This window comes from Populus alba, chromosome 12 (assembly GCF_005239225.2).
Source record: "Populus alba chromosome 12, ASM523922v2, whole genome shotgun sequence".
In the NCBI taxonomy this organism is placed as follows: Eukaryota; Viridiplantae; Streptophyta; class Magnoliopsida; order Malpighiales; family Salicaceae; genus Populus; species Populus alba.
The window spans coordinates 12,631,802-12,649,276 of NC_133295.1; the positions used below are offsets into that span (position 1 = coordinate 12,631,802).

The 17,475-nt window shown below is 34.2% G+C and overlaps 3 protein-coding genes across 5 annotated transcripts; 1 reads left to right on the plus strand and 2 right to left on the minus strand.

Annotated features, from left to right (window-relative positions):
• Nucleotides 1-7,800: 7,800 nt before the first annotated feature.
• LOC118044880 (uncharacterized) lies at nt 7,801-11,335 on the minus strand. 2 transcript variants are annotated; one of them, XM_035053359.2, is made up of 5 exons: nt 10,265-10,765; nt 10,056-10,178; nt 9,912-9,971; nt 9,126-9,746; nt 7,801-8,250 (listed from the first exon to the last, which is right to left on the minus strand). In XM_035053359.2, exons 1-5 carry the CDS (start codon nt 10,412-10,414, stop codon nt 7,945-7,947), a joined length of 1,260 nt encoding a protein of 419 aa, XP_034909250.1. In that variant the 5' UTR covers nt 10,415-10,765; the 3' UTR covers nt 7,801-7,944. The 2 variants fall into 2 exon arrangements, with proteins under 2 accessions (XP_034909250.1, XP_034909253.1); XM_035053362.2 differs by having other exon boundaries at nt 8,046-8,243; nt 10,265-11,335.
• Nucleotides 11,336-12,548: 1,213 nt separating this feature from the next.
• On the minus strand, nt 12,549-15,155 carry LOC118044877 (pentatricopeptide repeat-containing protein At5g50990). The gene is made up of 2 exons (XM_035053356.2): nt 14,940-15,155; nt 12,549-14,670 (listed from the first exon to the last, which is right to left on the minus strand). Exons 1-2 carry the CDS (start codon nt 15,052-15,054, stop codon nt 13,154-13,156), a joined length of 1,632 nt encoding a protein of 543 aa, XP_034909247.1. The 5' UTR covers nt 15,055-15,155; the 3' UTR covers nt 12,549-13,153.
• A 140-nt stretch (nt 15,156-15,295) lies between these two features.
• Nucleotides 15,296-17,166, plus strand: LOC118044879 (adenylate kinase isoenzyme 6 homolog). 2 transcript variants are annotated; one of them, XM_035053357.2, is made up of 4 exons: nt 15,296-15,554; nt 16,163-16,392; nt 16,522-16,667; nt 16,800-17,166. In XM_035053357.2, exons 2-4 carry the CDS (start codon nt 16,189-16,191, stop codon nt 16,984-16,986), a joined length of 537 nt encoding a protein of 178 aa, XP_034909248.1. In that variant the 5' UTR covers nt 15,296-15,554; nt 16,163-16,188; the 3' UTR covers nt 16,987-17,166. The 2 variants fall into 2 exon arrangements, with proteins under 2 accessions (XP_034909248.1, XP_034909249.1); XM_035053358.2 differs by having other exon boundaries at nt 15,297-15,554; nt 16,172-16,392.
• Nucleotides 17,167-17,475: the final 309 nt, after the last annotated feature.

Here is a 17,475-nt window from a genome sequence, read left to right on the forward strand (position 1 = left end):
CTTTGCTAGCTAAAGCGAGTAATTATTTTAAAATATTTTTTTTATTTAAAAATATATTAAAATAATATATATATATATATTAATTATTTTTTACATTAATACATTAAAAAAACTAAAAACATAAAAAATAAATAATTTTAAATAAAAAATAATAATTAAATTTTTATAAAATGCTATTTAAAACCCATTTGAAAATCCGTTGCATAAGTTTAACAGAACATAACTCTTGTTTAACCGTTGCACATCTTTCAACTCCTATGTTGCAACTCCAGCAACAAATCAACCAATATGATCTCTAACAAGCCCCTTATTCCCATTACTCCCAGTATTTTTGCAACTTGCCCCATTTATATTTACCTCCAACCATCCTTCAAACGTGGAGAGACCAATAAATATAATGCTAACTTTGTAGCAAGCATAATGGGTATCCTTAAAGCTTCTTTGCATTGCTTTAATCTTTATGGTATCCAACCTAATTTGTTGTTTCATCGAATTTGTTTGGTTTTAGATAATAGCTCTGGGATTAATGAATTTTTCATTGCTCTATTTACATAAAAACAAAAAAACACTCTAAATATTACCAATCTTCAAACTACTAAATCCTAAAATTCCCCAAAAAAATTTGTTCAAACAACTTGTTATGACCTGATTCCCGGATCCATAACTAACAACACAAACATAATACCTCAAGGTGCTCCGCATGTGTTAAGCCTCAAAACTTACATATTTAATATCATAAAAATAATAAAATAGTACATTATAAAAAAAATATATCAAATACTGAGGAATTCAATAAATAAAGTTAAAATCTGACTCTTTTCATAAATAATCCAAAACAAATTCAAAATATAATTAAAAACAATTATATGAAGTATCTATGAATAACAAATAAAGATTAAACTAGTAGCTTTAGGGAACAAACGAGGCATGTCAACTTAAAAAAGTAGGAAGTGCATGGCTAAAAGATCTTGCTACTGAAATTGAACTAAAGACCCAAAAATTATGAATGGAGAGGTGGGTCCAATCATTTAATGAGAGGTAATAACTATAATACATGTTAATAAACATTTTAAAATAAATGAATATTGTTAAATAAATCAAGTACATAACGAAACAAGTATATCATAAATATCATATCAAATGGTATACCAAAGAGGTATGCATGTTATAATTACATCATATTACCGATATCCTACTTATCAGCTATATAATATATATATATATATATATATATATAACCGTGGGAGACCAATCCACACGATACTGACACCTTACTCGCCAGCTAGAAAACATAATATCATATTCATAGAGGCTAACTACTATTTATTAGCATGGAGTAACTAATTATTCTCTATTAGTTTGGAGTTTCTGATAACTGCCCGATAAGATAACAAGAATCGTAGGTTTCCAAATGAATAAATATCATATGTAAAGGGTTCATGGTTTAATAACAATAATTCACAATGCAAGCATGGTCACATCATAACAAAAATAAGGGTTATATGGACCATGTTTATATCAAACAACATATGATGAGTATAAAAAAGACAACAAATCAATCAAGCTTATATAATTAATAATCATAGTTTACTCATCATTTAATACCAATATATATGTGTGTGTGTGTGTGTGTAATGTATACTATAAATTTTCCCGCTCACCTAAAAAATAGAGCAAAAAGATAAACGAATACAAAATCAGAGATTAATGAAGCTAATTAGGAGAAACGTTAGCAAAACCTATAATAGATATGGAAAACACTAAAAAACAACTCAAAACACATATCATAAAATATTAAAACCCTAAACTTAGAGACCAAGTCATAATTATAAGGCCCAACTTTTTTACCCGATCAAACCCAACAAACATGATAAAACTCTACTATCAGGTCAACCAATCGACTGTATTGACCAATCGATTGATTACTACACATACCAACTAGTCAACCAGTTTAAACCAACCGATCGAATGGTAGCAACAAGTGAACTGGTCGACCGGTTGATCGAGATTCTCAGAATCATAATTTGCTAATCTTCAATTCAGTAAATTTCTCAAATACACAAATTGTTCTTCAACAAACCCATAATCCAAACATCAAATTAATTTGTTTTAAGCTAACTAACACCCTAATATTTCAATTATAACACCAAGATTAAACAATCATAAAAAATCATAACAAAACCATAATTTCTTTTTTTAATCCTTCCATATACAAACCATAATCGAAAGTAACATGAGAGGGAATCACCTACTTGATCCTTCAACTTTTCTCGATCTCAAAATCTTAAGTTCAAAACTGAAATCCTTTTGTATACAGGAGATGAGAGTCATGACAAAGAGAAAGAAAAAGGATGAGAGGAAAACAATGCTTTTAGTAAATTTTTCTCAAAATACCTAGGTTATTTTAGGTAGGTTTGGGTTGACTTGAGTTTAGGCTAAAAATTTTGGGTCTTACACGACTCTTCTATGATAAGATTAGGAAAAAAAAAAACTAACTTATCACGTGGAACTAACACACTTCATAACCTTTTAAAAACACCATAACCTCTTAGAACACGGGCTATAGATTTAATTTCATTACTAAAAATATAACAAGCATTTTGAGGAAAGGTGATGGTTATATGCTACATTGCATGTTAGATAATTTTTTTAAAATAAATAAAAATATATTCAAGTTATAAAGAGCTATTTGATATTTTTATTAAACTCGGCTAAACATATCAACCATGAAACCTTCGAACTTGACTCCTACCTAACCCAAGTTTTAAATTAAATCGCGTGGGAGTTGCGTCGATGTGATCCGATCAATTTGGTTGATTGAAAAGCATCCTAATCAACCTGTAAAAAACATTTGAGGATACAATTGACAAATAATGATGAGTTAGACAAAAAAGAACTTCCTCATCTAATTTCTTGTCTAATCCAAGTTTAAAATTAAACCTTATGATAGTTATTCTAAAGTGACTTGATCGACTTGACATGTATAAAGATAATCTAGTTAAATAATAAAAAAAATTTAAAGTATAAAATTGGAAAAACAAAAGGATGAAATTGATAGGAAAAAAACCTTTTAATTTAGAGCAAATGATGAACCTGAACCCCGACAATAAGTACAATTCCTTATTTTTGAAATATAAACATTGGACTGTAATGGTTAATAAGACTTTGGTACATTATAGCTCTTTTTTCCTTATTTTCCTTTGTTTTTACTTAATTTTTTCTATTTTGAAGCTTAGATTCTTATATTTGATAAAAAGATTTTGAGTAATTTTTTTTTAGTTATAAAATCTTAAGAATAAAGATTTAATCATTAAAATCAAAATGTCTACATCTTTTTATACAGTGTGAATGTTTCAACAAATAAGTATATTAAATATTTTGTTTAAGTTTTAGTTTCATTTTATTTTTGAAATATTTTATATGTAATTGGTTATATTAAATATTTTATCCTTAAGGCTATAAAATCAATTCTTTGAATTTATCATTTGATATTTATAGTTGAGCACTAAGTTTACAAAATTAATAATGTAAAGTATTTTTATTTTATAAGCTGATAAAAAGCACATCTAATTAAAATAAATACTTCTATTCTACATACATAAATAAAAATTTAACAAAAAACATGTTTCTGATTAATTTTTCTTTTGTTTCTCTTTTGAATTCAAAACAATATAAATTCAACAAATGTCCTCTTTTCCCTTTAAAAGTAAAAATTAAACAAAAAAAAAAAAACTTAACTTCGGACGAGAGAGAGACCACCATTGTCTTAACATCCAAATATCATGCATCGATTATTTAAATTAGAACCACCGCCACATGATTTTTTTGTCAAGAACCATTACCATATTGGTGTTTAATGTATTTGAATTGATAGTATTTGTAATTTTATGATCAGTCAAGAGTCATCATAATTTTCCCAGATAAAAAAAATCCCAAAATCATTTTTTTATTTTATTACAAATATAGCTTCAACCTGAGATCTCTAAGAAGAGGGAAATACAAGTAATCAAATATAGATGGAGGTGCGAGCTCATCGGCTATCAAATCAGATCCAAACAGGGTCTCGAGGGTTTGGCAAGATATGAACTTCCTGAGTCATGATCACATGGGCCATCAAAAAGATTGATCCATGACCCACAGAAATCAGAATTGCATGATATTATAATATTTTTCACATAGTTGATCTTATCCATTTTCTGTTCTCAAATCAAAGGCTGACGCACCTACCTCAATATCGATAACCTTCGCTATAAAAAACACCACCCAAGCCACCATTTTCCACATTGTAGAGGCTTCACTTGTTGAGATAAGAGAGAGATTACAGTGAGAATGAAGAAGAGCAGCAAAAGCAACAGCAATCCGAAGTCTGAAGTTAGGAAAGATAGGAAATCAGGTACTGGATTGAGTGGATCGCCTAAGAAAGGAGGCCATGGAGGCAAGTTCACTTGGGTTGGTGATGGCTACACCCAGGCCGAGATTGGGTTCGAGAAGGAAGCTGTGGACGTGAAGGACCCTAACTTTGAAGACCCAGAAGAGATCCAGGCTGTTTGACCACGATCATCAGCATCGTTTAGCTGTATTTGTAAATATTGATCTGATCAATGATCCCTTGGGTTTATCGTTATAATAAATAAATTTTATTGGGATCTTTCTTGTCTAAAATTTGAGAAATAACGATTTTGTTTGAGGTCATTATGTTGATGTTCAAGGCTTTAAAATGCCTGGAAAATTTGCAAAATAGCTGTTACCCTGATTTGCTGCTTCTGACCTTAATAATTCCTTGTGTATATATATATGTATTTCGTTGACGTTTCAATTATTTTATACGCTATTAAAATAAATAAAAACCTATATATATAATTGCATTACAAAATATGAAGGTGGATATTGAGTGACTAATGTGGATGAAAAAATTAGGATTTTGCTTGGGTTAAGGATAGTATGAAGGTGGATATTGAGTAACTAATATTTTTTTTTTTTACTTTTTAAAAATTATTTTTAATATTAATACATTAAAATAATTTAAAAACAATAATTTAAAGCTAAAAAAACAAAAAAGAATCAACTAAAACCCGACCCGACTCATTCCACTCTCTTTGGTCCTTTTTTATCGTGGGCTTGTGTTGCCAAGTACATTCATTTTTGTGCTAGCATGGGTGCCTAATTGGGACCATGGGTCAAGGAGGTTTGCTTTGGTGGATTGGTTTTGCAGACACTAATGTGTCATTGGTGTCCATAATACAATGGTCATCAATGGACCTCTTCCTTTAGGGCCAAACGACATACTTTTCGGCACGTGAAAAGGTTAAGGACGTTATGGCTGCCATTCTCTGTTCCATTCTTTTTATATTTTTTAAAATAATTTAGGGTAAACTTTAATTTTATCCCTCTAGTTTCCTCAATGTTTCACTTCGAATCTTTCATTTTAAGATTTTTCAACATTACCTCTCTAATGTTTTAAAAGTGTGATGCTACCATTAAATAGCCTACTTTTTAAATTTGTTTTTTAGTTTTTATATAGGTTTTGATTTTAAAAAAAAATATTATAATATACATGTGGACTTAGAGGAAAAAATGAGAGAAAAACATGGAGGATACGTGAGAAGAAATTAATTGGTGCCATCATTGCATGAGAAGAAAATGAGCACCAAAAATAAAAATTAGTTAAGAAGAAAATACTGTAAAGTGAGTTTTACCAGCAAATGGCCTGGAGTTCGCTGCTGATCGAAGCCAACATGTTCTGAACCCCTCACCTCAACCGCTACACAGAAACAATCGACAAGGATTGCCAAGCTCTAGAGTAGCGGTTGAGGGAGAGAGTTCAGAAGAAGTTGGATCTTCAACATCCTTGAAAAGAGAAGCATAGATCGAGCTTTGCTGGTGAGAAGGAATCGTGGACTGTATTTTTATAAATTTATTGAATCTATCCCATTTAGTCGTGGGGAGTCAGCTCTCAATCTCCCCCAAAGGCATCCAACATTCTCCTTATTTGAAGCAATTACTATAAACTGAGGTATTGGAAGCTTCTGCAACCATTGTTGAACTATACATGAAACCCTATTCTAGGTTGCTATAACAAAATACAGGCCTTCATGGGGTTTATATAGATTGGTTTTGCCCCCTTGCTGTTGAATTCTGGTGGAATCATCCGTACAAAAGAAGCATTTTCTTTAGCGTTCTACATTATCTCATGTGCACATAACCAAATCTCAATTAATACCTGTAAAGTGAAGGGATATCATATCTGATGTGCACCTTACTGTTGAATTTCCACTTAAATATACTGTCTGCTGTTGGTTTTCTGTAAAACCACTGGCAAAAGCAGTATATATATAGTTGCCAGCTTTTGGAGAATAATAGATATATAGATATTCAATTGAATTATTCCCTCTTCAAAAGTCAACACATTGATTAAGGGGGATTCAACGTTGATGTATACTTTCAATGGAAAACATGTCTCTTGAAATCAGGAAATTAACAAGAAGATGCCGCTACAAACCCTATACATTCTAGACTTGGAATCTATGGCGGACAGAATATATCAAATTATCCCTGGAAGCATTATCGCGATTCGGAGAACATCGATATTCAAGAATCAAGGCCGTCCATTTTGGTTTTGAATTGACTAGCACAAGCATCTAATCTCTCCAAATATCTGAACGAACCTGTCCAGCTACGGATTAATGTCATATTTGCAAAATCTTAGGCAGAAACATGTATGAAAACTAATACTGTATCATTCTCTTCTTGCAATTGTCCCTTCCAAATTCCAAGCAGCAAATTCTTCTCTAGCTACATCATCTAGCTAGGTGATGCGTGCAAAGCCATGCATTAATTAGCTTGACTCATGCTATTATTACTTTATAATCATTTTTAAATCCCATTTCTTTACCCTTATAACGAAGAGCTATTGTCTGTATCATCAAGCAGAAGTCTAAAATAAACTTCCTTGCAAAATCATATCTCGAGTAGAATATTTAGTCTATCGAACTTTCTCAAAGTATGGTAAAATAGTGTTTGATTGTCCTTGTGAATCATATAGGTGCTGATTATATGGAATTCAATATGAAAAGTAAGTCTCCATTAAGACTTGAGTCATGAGTTTCGGTGGATCCATGTATATTTGTTAGTAGGTTAATTCAGATCTATTATATTTTTATTCAAAAAACTTAAAATTTTTTTTAAACAAAACCCAATGGGTCTAGGGGTCGGCTTGTGGGGTCCCCGAGTTGACCTGATTGGCCAGATTGGGTTGAGCACTGTGATATGAAGCTATGGTCGGCCCTGGGTTGTTTTAGTCTTTGTGCTACTGGAAATTTCTAGTTTATAACTTTTCCCCCTGGTTCTCTAGCTTTGCCTATTTTTCAGCATTTGCTTCATAATTTTCGAAACTTTACTGTTACTTGCAGTTTAGGTAATCAAAGAGAGGTGAAGATTATACACCACTAGATTATACAAACTACGTCATAATATTGTTTTTGAGGCCTGTTCTCCAATTGGACCAAGAGCCTTTCTAACTTATGTGACTGTTTTTCTGAAAGACCAACCATCAAAAGCTTGAAAGAGAAGAAATGCACTTTTGGATGATTTGCAGAAGATCTGCACAAGTAGAAAACAGTTTTAATAAAAGGGAACCATACTTCATTTCTTTTCAGTAATTCACTCAGTTCTAATCATTGTGAGTGTCACTATAGAGTGCACTCTCATTCTGCAAACAGGATGCAATGGCCTACAACTAATCTTATATGTGAACTTTAAACAAGCAAAGAACTCTTCCAGTACTAAGGGACTGTTGTGCTATTTTAATCATGCATTTGCTTCCATTTTGAGAAATGGCACCTTAGTGCGAGCCCGTTAAAAGGTTAACAGGCATGCTAACTGAAAAGGAAGCAAAACCCTCCATTGACAATGAAAGCTAGCAAATCCACAAGTTTAAGCAAGTATTCAGTGAGCAGTGTGCCTCAATGAAGTTACTGGTTGATTTACCGCTGAAGGTGATGAGCCCAAAGGAATCAGAGCATTCAAGAATGGAGTTTTTGGACTCAGCCCTGCTGTACAGCTCCTTCTGGCTGGTCTGTGAATGGACAATGGCCTCACCCCTTTGGGCTTATGGTTATCCTTAGTGGCACCAAAATACAAAAGCATTTCAGGTCCCAAGGGGCTCTCTGGTACTTTACATTTTCTTTTCTTCTTCAATATCCCCCACAATAGCTTGTCATCTTTTGTTCGGTCTTCCTCCATGTCTGAGAACTTCAAAGAGATGGAAAAGAAAGATATTATCAACTGTTTCCAAGAACTCACAAAAGCAAGACTCCATCCAGATGCTTAATATCTCAGCAAAACCGTCAAATACTAAAAGAAAAGAAAATGTTTTCAAGTGAATTGCTTTCATATGTTTTTCCTGGAGTTAAGTTGACCAATCAGAACATGAATAAATGGAGATGGAGGAAAAACACAGAACAACGACAAACCCACATACAATAGCTTTTATCATGTGTCCGATAACAAGTTTAGTGGTCTCTGTGATATTCTTTCAGATTTGAAGCAGGAACTAATGAGTCAAACCTTTTGCTTTCTTAAGATTTTCCAGAAAAAAGGGGAGACAAATACTGGTTGCTAGAATGAAGAGCTGATGGAAACCACTAATCTTGTCATTCTTGGAATCTCCAACTCCTTATTGACTCATTTCAGTATAATGTCAAAGAAGCAACAAAGAGTTTGTAAAGACAGCCAAGGAGTTTGTTTTCCTTCTCATTTAAAACGATAAATTATTGTTGCAGTAGCAAAATAATAATAACAACAGTTTTTTTCTATCCTTGTGAAACAAAGTAGTTCCATAATGATCAGATGGAGTGGCTAAAGCCAGCACCTCTCATTACGTTTTCTAGCAAAACCACTGTGTTACCCAAGTGAAATAGAGATATCAACTTTCGCTGATTCTGTGTGCCAGCTTCTACACCATATCAGTACTCCTAATCAAAACACGAAAGCAATGCATTTCATACACGTGCAGTAATCAATTCAAATCAAATGCTCAAATGCTCGAGAACAAGGGATTGATGTAGAACAGAGGAGAAAAGAGGGATAGGTCATTTATCAAGGATGAACGAGTGAAGTGAGTGTACCTTTTCTGAAAATGAAGAATCTCTTAGTCCTCTTTTGGGTTCTGAAAGAGAGGTCAGGTGTTCCTTCAATTTCCTCATTCTTTCTACTGTTTCCTTCAGCTTGTATAATGCTTCAATCTTCCTCTCTTCAGCCAGTCTCGCTTTCTTCCTTGCATCCTCCAACTCAACCCTGCCATCTTTCATCACTTTTTCCATCTTATCCGCCATGGCCAATAAACGCATGCACGCTCCATTTTTCATATCATCCTTGAGGCTCTTGGCATAATCCAACATAGGATTACACATCTGTTGAGATAATCCCTGTATTAGGTCATCCACACCATCCTTTACTGATCTAAGCACTGTAGTTACATGGTGGGATATGGTTTGGAGAAGCCGTACTGTGATGACAGTGGTGTCGTGGTTTTCACTGTCAAGGGTGGACACTAAACCTATGGATTTCTGAATGAGTTTTTGTAGGAAGCCATGGTGGTTATCAAGGTTCTGGAGGATTTCATCTTGGCTTGAATTGACCTGGGACTCAATTTGTCTAAGGACTTTGACAAGTTGTACAAATTGCACCTTCCGTTTCTCTATGATTTCTTTTCCAGCTATGGCTGCTCCAGCAGCAAAATTTTCTCCCTGCATACATGGAACACCGGTTGAGAGTAAATACAAGGCATGTCCCAACAGAACATTTGCCACTAGCATTTTCTATGGCTGTGACTATGGCAAAAGGCAACTCTGTTTTCTAATTCAAATTAACAGCAAGATCTCAAAATTCAAAAAAAAAAAAATATATTATACTTCAAATGCACTAATCTGATTATTTCGGTCTCCAGCTCCTCCAGCAACTCCTCCACTCCTCTGCCAAACAGATCTATTAATATATCAATTAAATCAAAATGTAATAACCTAATAATAATAAGCATGGATTCAGGATATGATTACCTGGTTAAGATCACTATCATCGATTACAATTGTAGTGAATCGTCCTCTACTGGCCATTTCCACAGTTTTTAAACCAACAAGCTTCATCAACGGAATCGCCAAAGACGCAAACACTTCTTCTGCCTACAAAATCAATGAAATTTAGCTACAAAACCGAAGAACCAAAAAATCGAAGCGAACAACTGATAGTGATAAATACGATTTGGTACTTGATGCAAACCGGTGTCGATTTGAGACTTCAGCTGCTGATATGAGATCTTCATTTGCTCGTGGCGAGAGACTAGTTTTGTGAGCTTCGACTGGAGAATCGCTCTTGACGGTGACGGCGAGATCGGAGGTCTACGGTGGCCAATCACCATTTTGGCGGGAAATAGTTTACTGTAAGGGTTTTCTTTTAAAAAAAAAATCCGGGAATTTTGAATTTTTGGAAATGAAAGGGGAGTCGTGAAACACACGGACTTCTATTCAAATGAAGAGAATCAGCCTGCCCGGCAGGGAAGTGGTTGAAAGAATAGCTTTAATACCCTCTCGGTTTAAGATTCAGATTTCAAGTTTTAATTGAATCATTAGGTTAGTTAGATTTATAATTTATTTTTAAAAATTAAAATAATATCATTATAATAAAAAAATAAAAGCAAACAGGTTTACAATCGAGTTATTGGGTCAGCCAAGTTTTTTATTTTTTATTTTAACCTAGTCAATTCCAATCTTGGATTGATCCATTCAACCGGGTCGAGTTTCAAAATGAAAGTCGAAAACCACCCATGAGTAACAACTCACCTGCTGACACTGAAGTACACGACTTATACCTGATTGTTGAGGGAAGCGCCAGGCCCTAGTGAATAAAAGGGTGTGGCAATCGCTGCAAAACTCGGGGTGAAAACCCGGGCGAAACAGTTATCGATGCAGATTTTGGTGATATATTTAAATGAAAACTTTGAATGTGAAAAAGGAAAAAGATTTTACGTGAACGACACTTACATATAGGTTAGTTGATCTTAAGAAACAGAAAGATCTATCTGACAATGTGTTCATGCGTGAGCTTCAAAAGAAAATCGGGTTATGAAGGCACGTGTCATTGACACTTGAAAAGGCACAGCTGCTGACTAACCAGTTCCTCGGCAAGACTCCAAAAAAAATCATCAATTTATGAATTATTGCAATTATACCACCTATTATCATTTTAGCTTAGCAATATTTCCTTAAAGCTCTTCTTTAACAAAATACATGAAATAAACTTCAGTGACTTAATGAATGAAAAATAAATTTAAAGAGATTAATGTTTACATTGATGAAGAGTTTGTAAGAATTTTAAAATATAAACCCCACCATTTTTTTATTCTATTAAAAAAAAATAGATTTCAAAGATTACTATGATGATTGCTATTTTAATTTTATATTCTATTATGAAAATATAAATTGTTATGTTATTTTATAAGTAACATAGAACTAGTATATAAAGTCAGACTCGGAATACTTAGATATTATCAAATTTTAAGATTTTAATATCTGATTCTAAACAATCATCAATAATATAAATATTAATGATGTAATAAATCGTCATGCCTCTCTATGTAGAATAATTATTCATACTAAGCTAATGATCTTTCTAAGTTTATAGGTTGTATATAAAATCTTTTAAGGAACTTATTATATTTATTATATCATTAATGATATATAAAAGATATTTTATTTCCATTAATATTATAGAAAGTAGATATTTTATTTGATATTAGATATGTATTAAAATAAGAACGATTGATGAACGAGATAAAGGAGGTTTTTAAAATTGTAAAGGGTAGGGTAGTGATGGTGCAAAAAATATTTTTGGCTAAATATCACACAAACTACTATGTCAAATAGTATTCCTACCGACAGTATTTGGAATAAATAAAGGTTATAATAACATTATGATGGTGTAGGAATGGTGGCTGGATTATGATAATATAATTGCATGTAGAAGATAATAGTTTTAATGCAAGTCTTGCACAAGATAATTGTATTCACCCACTGGCCACTGAGCATGATTAAGAACTCCAAGTCTTGCACAAGATTTACTGAAGCAAATATAATTTTATCTGGTTCAACATTCAATCTGTCAGTATAACTCAAGAAAGTCTCATATCTCCCCAAATCACGCTTTTCTAACACAGCCTCCCATCTTTGAGTTCCACATAACATCTCATGCATGCATTCTAATAAAAACCATCTCATGTAATTTTGCTCTGTATACACAATATCACATATTCTCAAACTTATAAATGATGTCTCTAACTAATCTAATAACTTTGCATGTCTTGCTAGTACTCATTGAATCACTAGCTATATATAATTTCCTTGTGTTTTGTTTATAGGATAAGTCTAATCCAAGCTTGATTTCCTCAGCTTCATGATGAATCATTCATCATTTCTGATAAAAGCAAAATTTCAATCACAAACTTCACGTCTCGAAACAGAAAGAAAGATAGCTGTATAGGTAATGGAAAAAGGGCATTAGGAACTAAAGACATCAGGATTAGTAAACTAATTTCAATGAGAACAAAATATACAATTATAAACATTCAACTTGTAAAGATTGACACACCTTGCTGAATGTTTTCAATCAAGTGTTGTGAGGTTCATGCAAATGTGTCCCACATCCAATTGAACCTGTCAATGACAGAACATCCATTTCACATGTGCATCCTCCAAAAGTTTCATTGGGCTAGCTCTAATCAATGCCAATCCTTTAAACTCTTCCTGTGATCAAATTTCAGCTACCAGATATTGCAAATTTTGGCAAGTCCCATTTCCATAGGCTCAATCTAAGCAAATTCCTCCTAATGCTGTTAGTTCCCAAGTGAACTTGACTTCTATTTCAAGCAACAAATTCAGGCTATCTCATCCAAATTTGTGAGCAACCAACTGTGTTCTCAGCAGAATCATATCATTTCATTAACATCCAAGCAACTCCTGAACTTCACAGTAATTTATTCATTGGAAAGCGAATTGTGGATGTCATTGGTATAGATTAACCAAGCCACCTCTGCTTGTTGAGTTGTGGAACTACATAAAATCATAAAAGCACCACATATTTTATCAAGAATTTTAAGGAACTACTACCAATAGTCTCCACAAGAACATAAACCATTTTCAAACTGGTGAAATCGGATTCGATCCCTTACAATAATAACTCTGCTTAAAAGTCTTGAAACCATTTTTATCCAATTGTGACAGTCATAACAGATTCGGAGGTTCTTTGAAATCCTAACTTCTGCTCCAGAGGTAGTCTTGAGGATCCCATAGGCCAACGCCAACTTTTCACTATGATGATACAAATTTCCCTCCTTTTCCTCTTCAGAGACATCCATTGTAACTAAGTCTGTTGTGGGCACATATCCAGCCAGCTTTGTTCTCTGGATTAATCCTTCCAACATTTTGTATATCGCTTCTGTTTCAGGATGTGATCTATCACCTGCCTTAAATGGGTGAAGAAAACCAGCCCACTCAAAACAACTCTTTCCCCGGACCTTATGAACTCCCTTCTTTTTCATCATTTCCCACACTCCCTGTGCAGTATCCCATCTCTTTTGAGAGCAGTAGATATTTGACAACAAGACATAATCCCCACTCCTGAGACGAGATATATTTGCCATGGCTGCTTCACCCAGTTCTGGCTTCTTGTATGTTCTACAGGCACCAAGAAGTGCCCTCCATATAACAACATCTGGTTCCATTGGCATTGATTTGATCATGGCAAACGCCTCTTCTAGAAGCCCAGCTCGACCAAAGAGATCAACCATGGCTCCGTAATGCTCAATATGTGGCTGAACCGAATATTGACTTCTCATTAAATCAAAGTATTTGCGACCTTCTTTAACCAAACCACAATGGCTACATGCTGTTAAAATTCCAAGAAAAGTTATAGAATCAGGCAAAACATTTTCCACCTCCATCTTTGTAAAGACTTTGATTGCATCTAAAGCAAGCCCATGAACTGCTAAACCACTGATCATTGCATTCCAAATACAAACATTGTTGCGTTGGACACCATCAAAAATATCCTTGGCAGTCTGAATTTTACCGCACTTGGAATACATATCAATCAATGCTGAACTCAAAATAAAATTCAACTCAATTCTTTTCTCAATCAACAACTCGTGCACCCACTGAGCATGTTTAAGGGCTCCAAGTTTTGCACACCCATTTATAACTGACGCAAATGTAAATTTATCTGGCTCAATGTTGGATTTATTCATAAATCTAAAAAGTCTCAACGCCTCCTCAAATCGTGCTTTTCTAACATAACCTCCAATCATCGTGTTCCATGTAACCACATCTCGTGCAGGCATTTTATTAAAAACCATTTTGGCAACCCTATAATTTTCCGTTCTCATTAACTTATCAATGATCAAATTCAACTCCACCAAATCAGTACTCCAACAGAAAACTTGATCAATAACTTTATAAACAATACTACGGCAATTGCAATGCACATATTTCAACATCAAAGAAGCCATAAGAGACGGACTGGTACCATAACTAAATGTAATAATTCTTGAGTGGATTTTACTCAGAGTTTTGATATCCATTGAGGTTTTGTCTGATTGAAGAAGGTTATACAGTTCTTGGTAATCTGCAAAAGTACCATTCATTAAATTGTAAAAAAAAAGAGGTCTAAACTTAGAATCTTTCACTAATGACAATAATATAATTTGATGACCGGAATAAGTTCTAAGGGGATAATTAAATTATCAGTTAAGGGTCTCAAGTTACAGTCTTTCATTAATTTAAACACAAAAACAAATTTCATCACTAAAAGTGTCTAATGAAGTGTCAATCTCTCATCAATAAATTTTTTTTTAAGAAATTACCTAGAGACCAGAGCAAGTGATCAAACAATACCTGTATTATGTTGCTGAGGAGGAGAAGAGACTGGTACTGAACTGTAGGAACGGTTCCACCTAATAATTCCCATATGAGGCTGTGTAGTCAGCCTCTTTATCACATTTAGTTGCATATTTTCCGTACTCTTTCTCTCTCTCCTCCGTCCCCTTCTCCCTCACTCTATCTGGTTTTGAAATTTCTGTCTCTCTGCTTAGAAATGGGAGCGGAAGAAAGGAAAGGGGACAGTCCAAATATGGGCTAAATTCAATTAACCATTTATGGGCTTTGTACAAAAGGGCCTTTCAAGGCCCTTAATGATTAGTTAACTTACTGGTTAGAATTGGGAAGAAGTTTATCATTAAGTAAATTGAACCATTCGAAATTCAGGTTCAACCTCAACAGAAGAGAATAGTTTCTTTTGTTATGTTCTTTGCACCAAATTACCCCTCCCTATTATCCATAAACCCTAAATCACCGCTCCCATCCTAAGAGACAAAACCCCTGGCCCCCATCGAAACAAATCCTTCTTCCACCGGATAAAAAAGTCCTCCTTCTCGTGGGTGGCTCTGCTTCTTGTTGGTGGCTCTGCTTCTCTCTTGCTCTCATGACTTTCATTCTCACTTTATAAATTGAGTAAGTAAAATCTCTCTCTCTTTCTATGATCATTGAAGGATAATCAAAACCCTATCTACTTCTCTGTTCTTTTCTCTATACTCTTCGATCTTCATTTGTCTAATTCTTTTTATTAATACCCCTAACCTTTGGGAAGGGTAAAGTTTTCCCTTTTGAATTGTTGTTCTTTAAATAAACAATATATATGCGGGTTGTGTAAGTCATTGTAAATGTAAATTATATGGATATATGCAATATGCTTCCATCAATTGAAATCCTTTTGCTGGTTTGAAGTGAACAAACCACTTGGGTATTTCTGGATGGCCATATCTATTATATTCCCTATTGAGGAGGTCAGTTGGAAAGACAGATAGTTATTCAGCCTTATTTAATAGTTGCAAACAAATGGAATATTGCGCCCTTGACAAAGGAATGGTGTCTTGACCTCAAAAGACTTACTAAACCCAGCTTTAATCTTCATTTGTAAATTTTGAGGTTTTTTGTTCCTTTCAAATTAATTATTGGAAACGTGGGGTTGAGCTGCTCTTCTAATATGCTATTATTAGTGCTGTATGAGATTTATGCAATTATAGTTTTTTCTAGTTTCGTGTAATTAACCAAATTGATAGTTTCATTAGTGAGAAAAGCAGTTAGCATGGCACAAAGAGATAGTGACATGAGGAAGAAACCAAACATATTGATAACTGGCACACCCGGAACTGGAAAAACAACTACCGCATCTGCTCTGGCAGAGGCCACCCAGTTCCGCCACATTAATATTGGAGATTTGGTCAAAGAGAAGAACTTGCATGATGGATGGGATGACCAGTTTGACTGCTACATAATTAATGAAGACCTGGTAAAACCCCATATATTACCGAACTTCAATCTCATTTCCTATGTTAACATGGATATTTGAAATGTTAGTCAAATTTTCAGGATGTTCATTTTCTAAAATTTATATTACCTTTTTTGGGGCGGGAGGTAGGTGTGTGATGAACTCGAAGATATAATGGAAGAAGGTGGAAACATAGTGGACTATCATGGCTGTGATTTCTTTCCAGAGCGATGGTTTGATCAAGTTGTGGTTCTGCAAACTGACAATTCTGTTTTGTACGATCGTTTAAGCAAGAGGTAGTTCAGCCTATCTAACTCATCTTGAACGTCCTTAAAAGTATAGTTGTGTGTGTTTTGTAGCTTCTGCAATAGCAAATGTCAGGATTAATCTTTTTTCCATCTTCATTTTTCTTTTAAACAAAACAAAAGAGGGTACTCAGAGACGAAGATATCCAACAACATGGAATGTGAAATCTTCCAAGTACTGTTGGAGGAGGCAAAAGAAAGTTATCCAGAAGGCATTGTGGTGGCGTTAAGGAGTGATTCTATCGACGATATCACCAACAACATTGCCACTCTGACTCACTGGCTCACCACTTGGCAAACTGTTCCATAGTGGGATCCTCAGCTTCCTCTCTGTGTTTTTTTACTTTGATTACTACCATTTTATTTGAGAGAACTTATGGTGTGGACGTGTTTTCGTTGATGTTCTTCGTTTACTGTAGAAAGTACACTAGCTCTCGGAACCAAATGGCTGAATGTTTCCTTTGAATGAAATCCTTTTAGGTTATCAGTATACTCATAACCATGAACCATGAAGTCTCTGATAAGATTATCACCTCCATGGATCCTGAATAGGCCCCACCACCATTAGGGCACGAATTTCTTACTTCTAAAGCAAGTCTGGCAAGCTTTATAAAACCAGATTTAGAGTGGAGGGATCTTGTGTTTCCTCCTGGACATGAAAGTGAGACCAGCAATCAGAAGAGCCTTGCTTTTTCCCTGGGAATATATTCCAATTAATGAGGTTTAGTGCAAAGCTCAATTAATTAAAAAGAAAAAGAAAAAGAAAGAAACATCGTGCTTGTTAAACTTTTGATTTTCC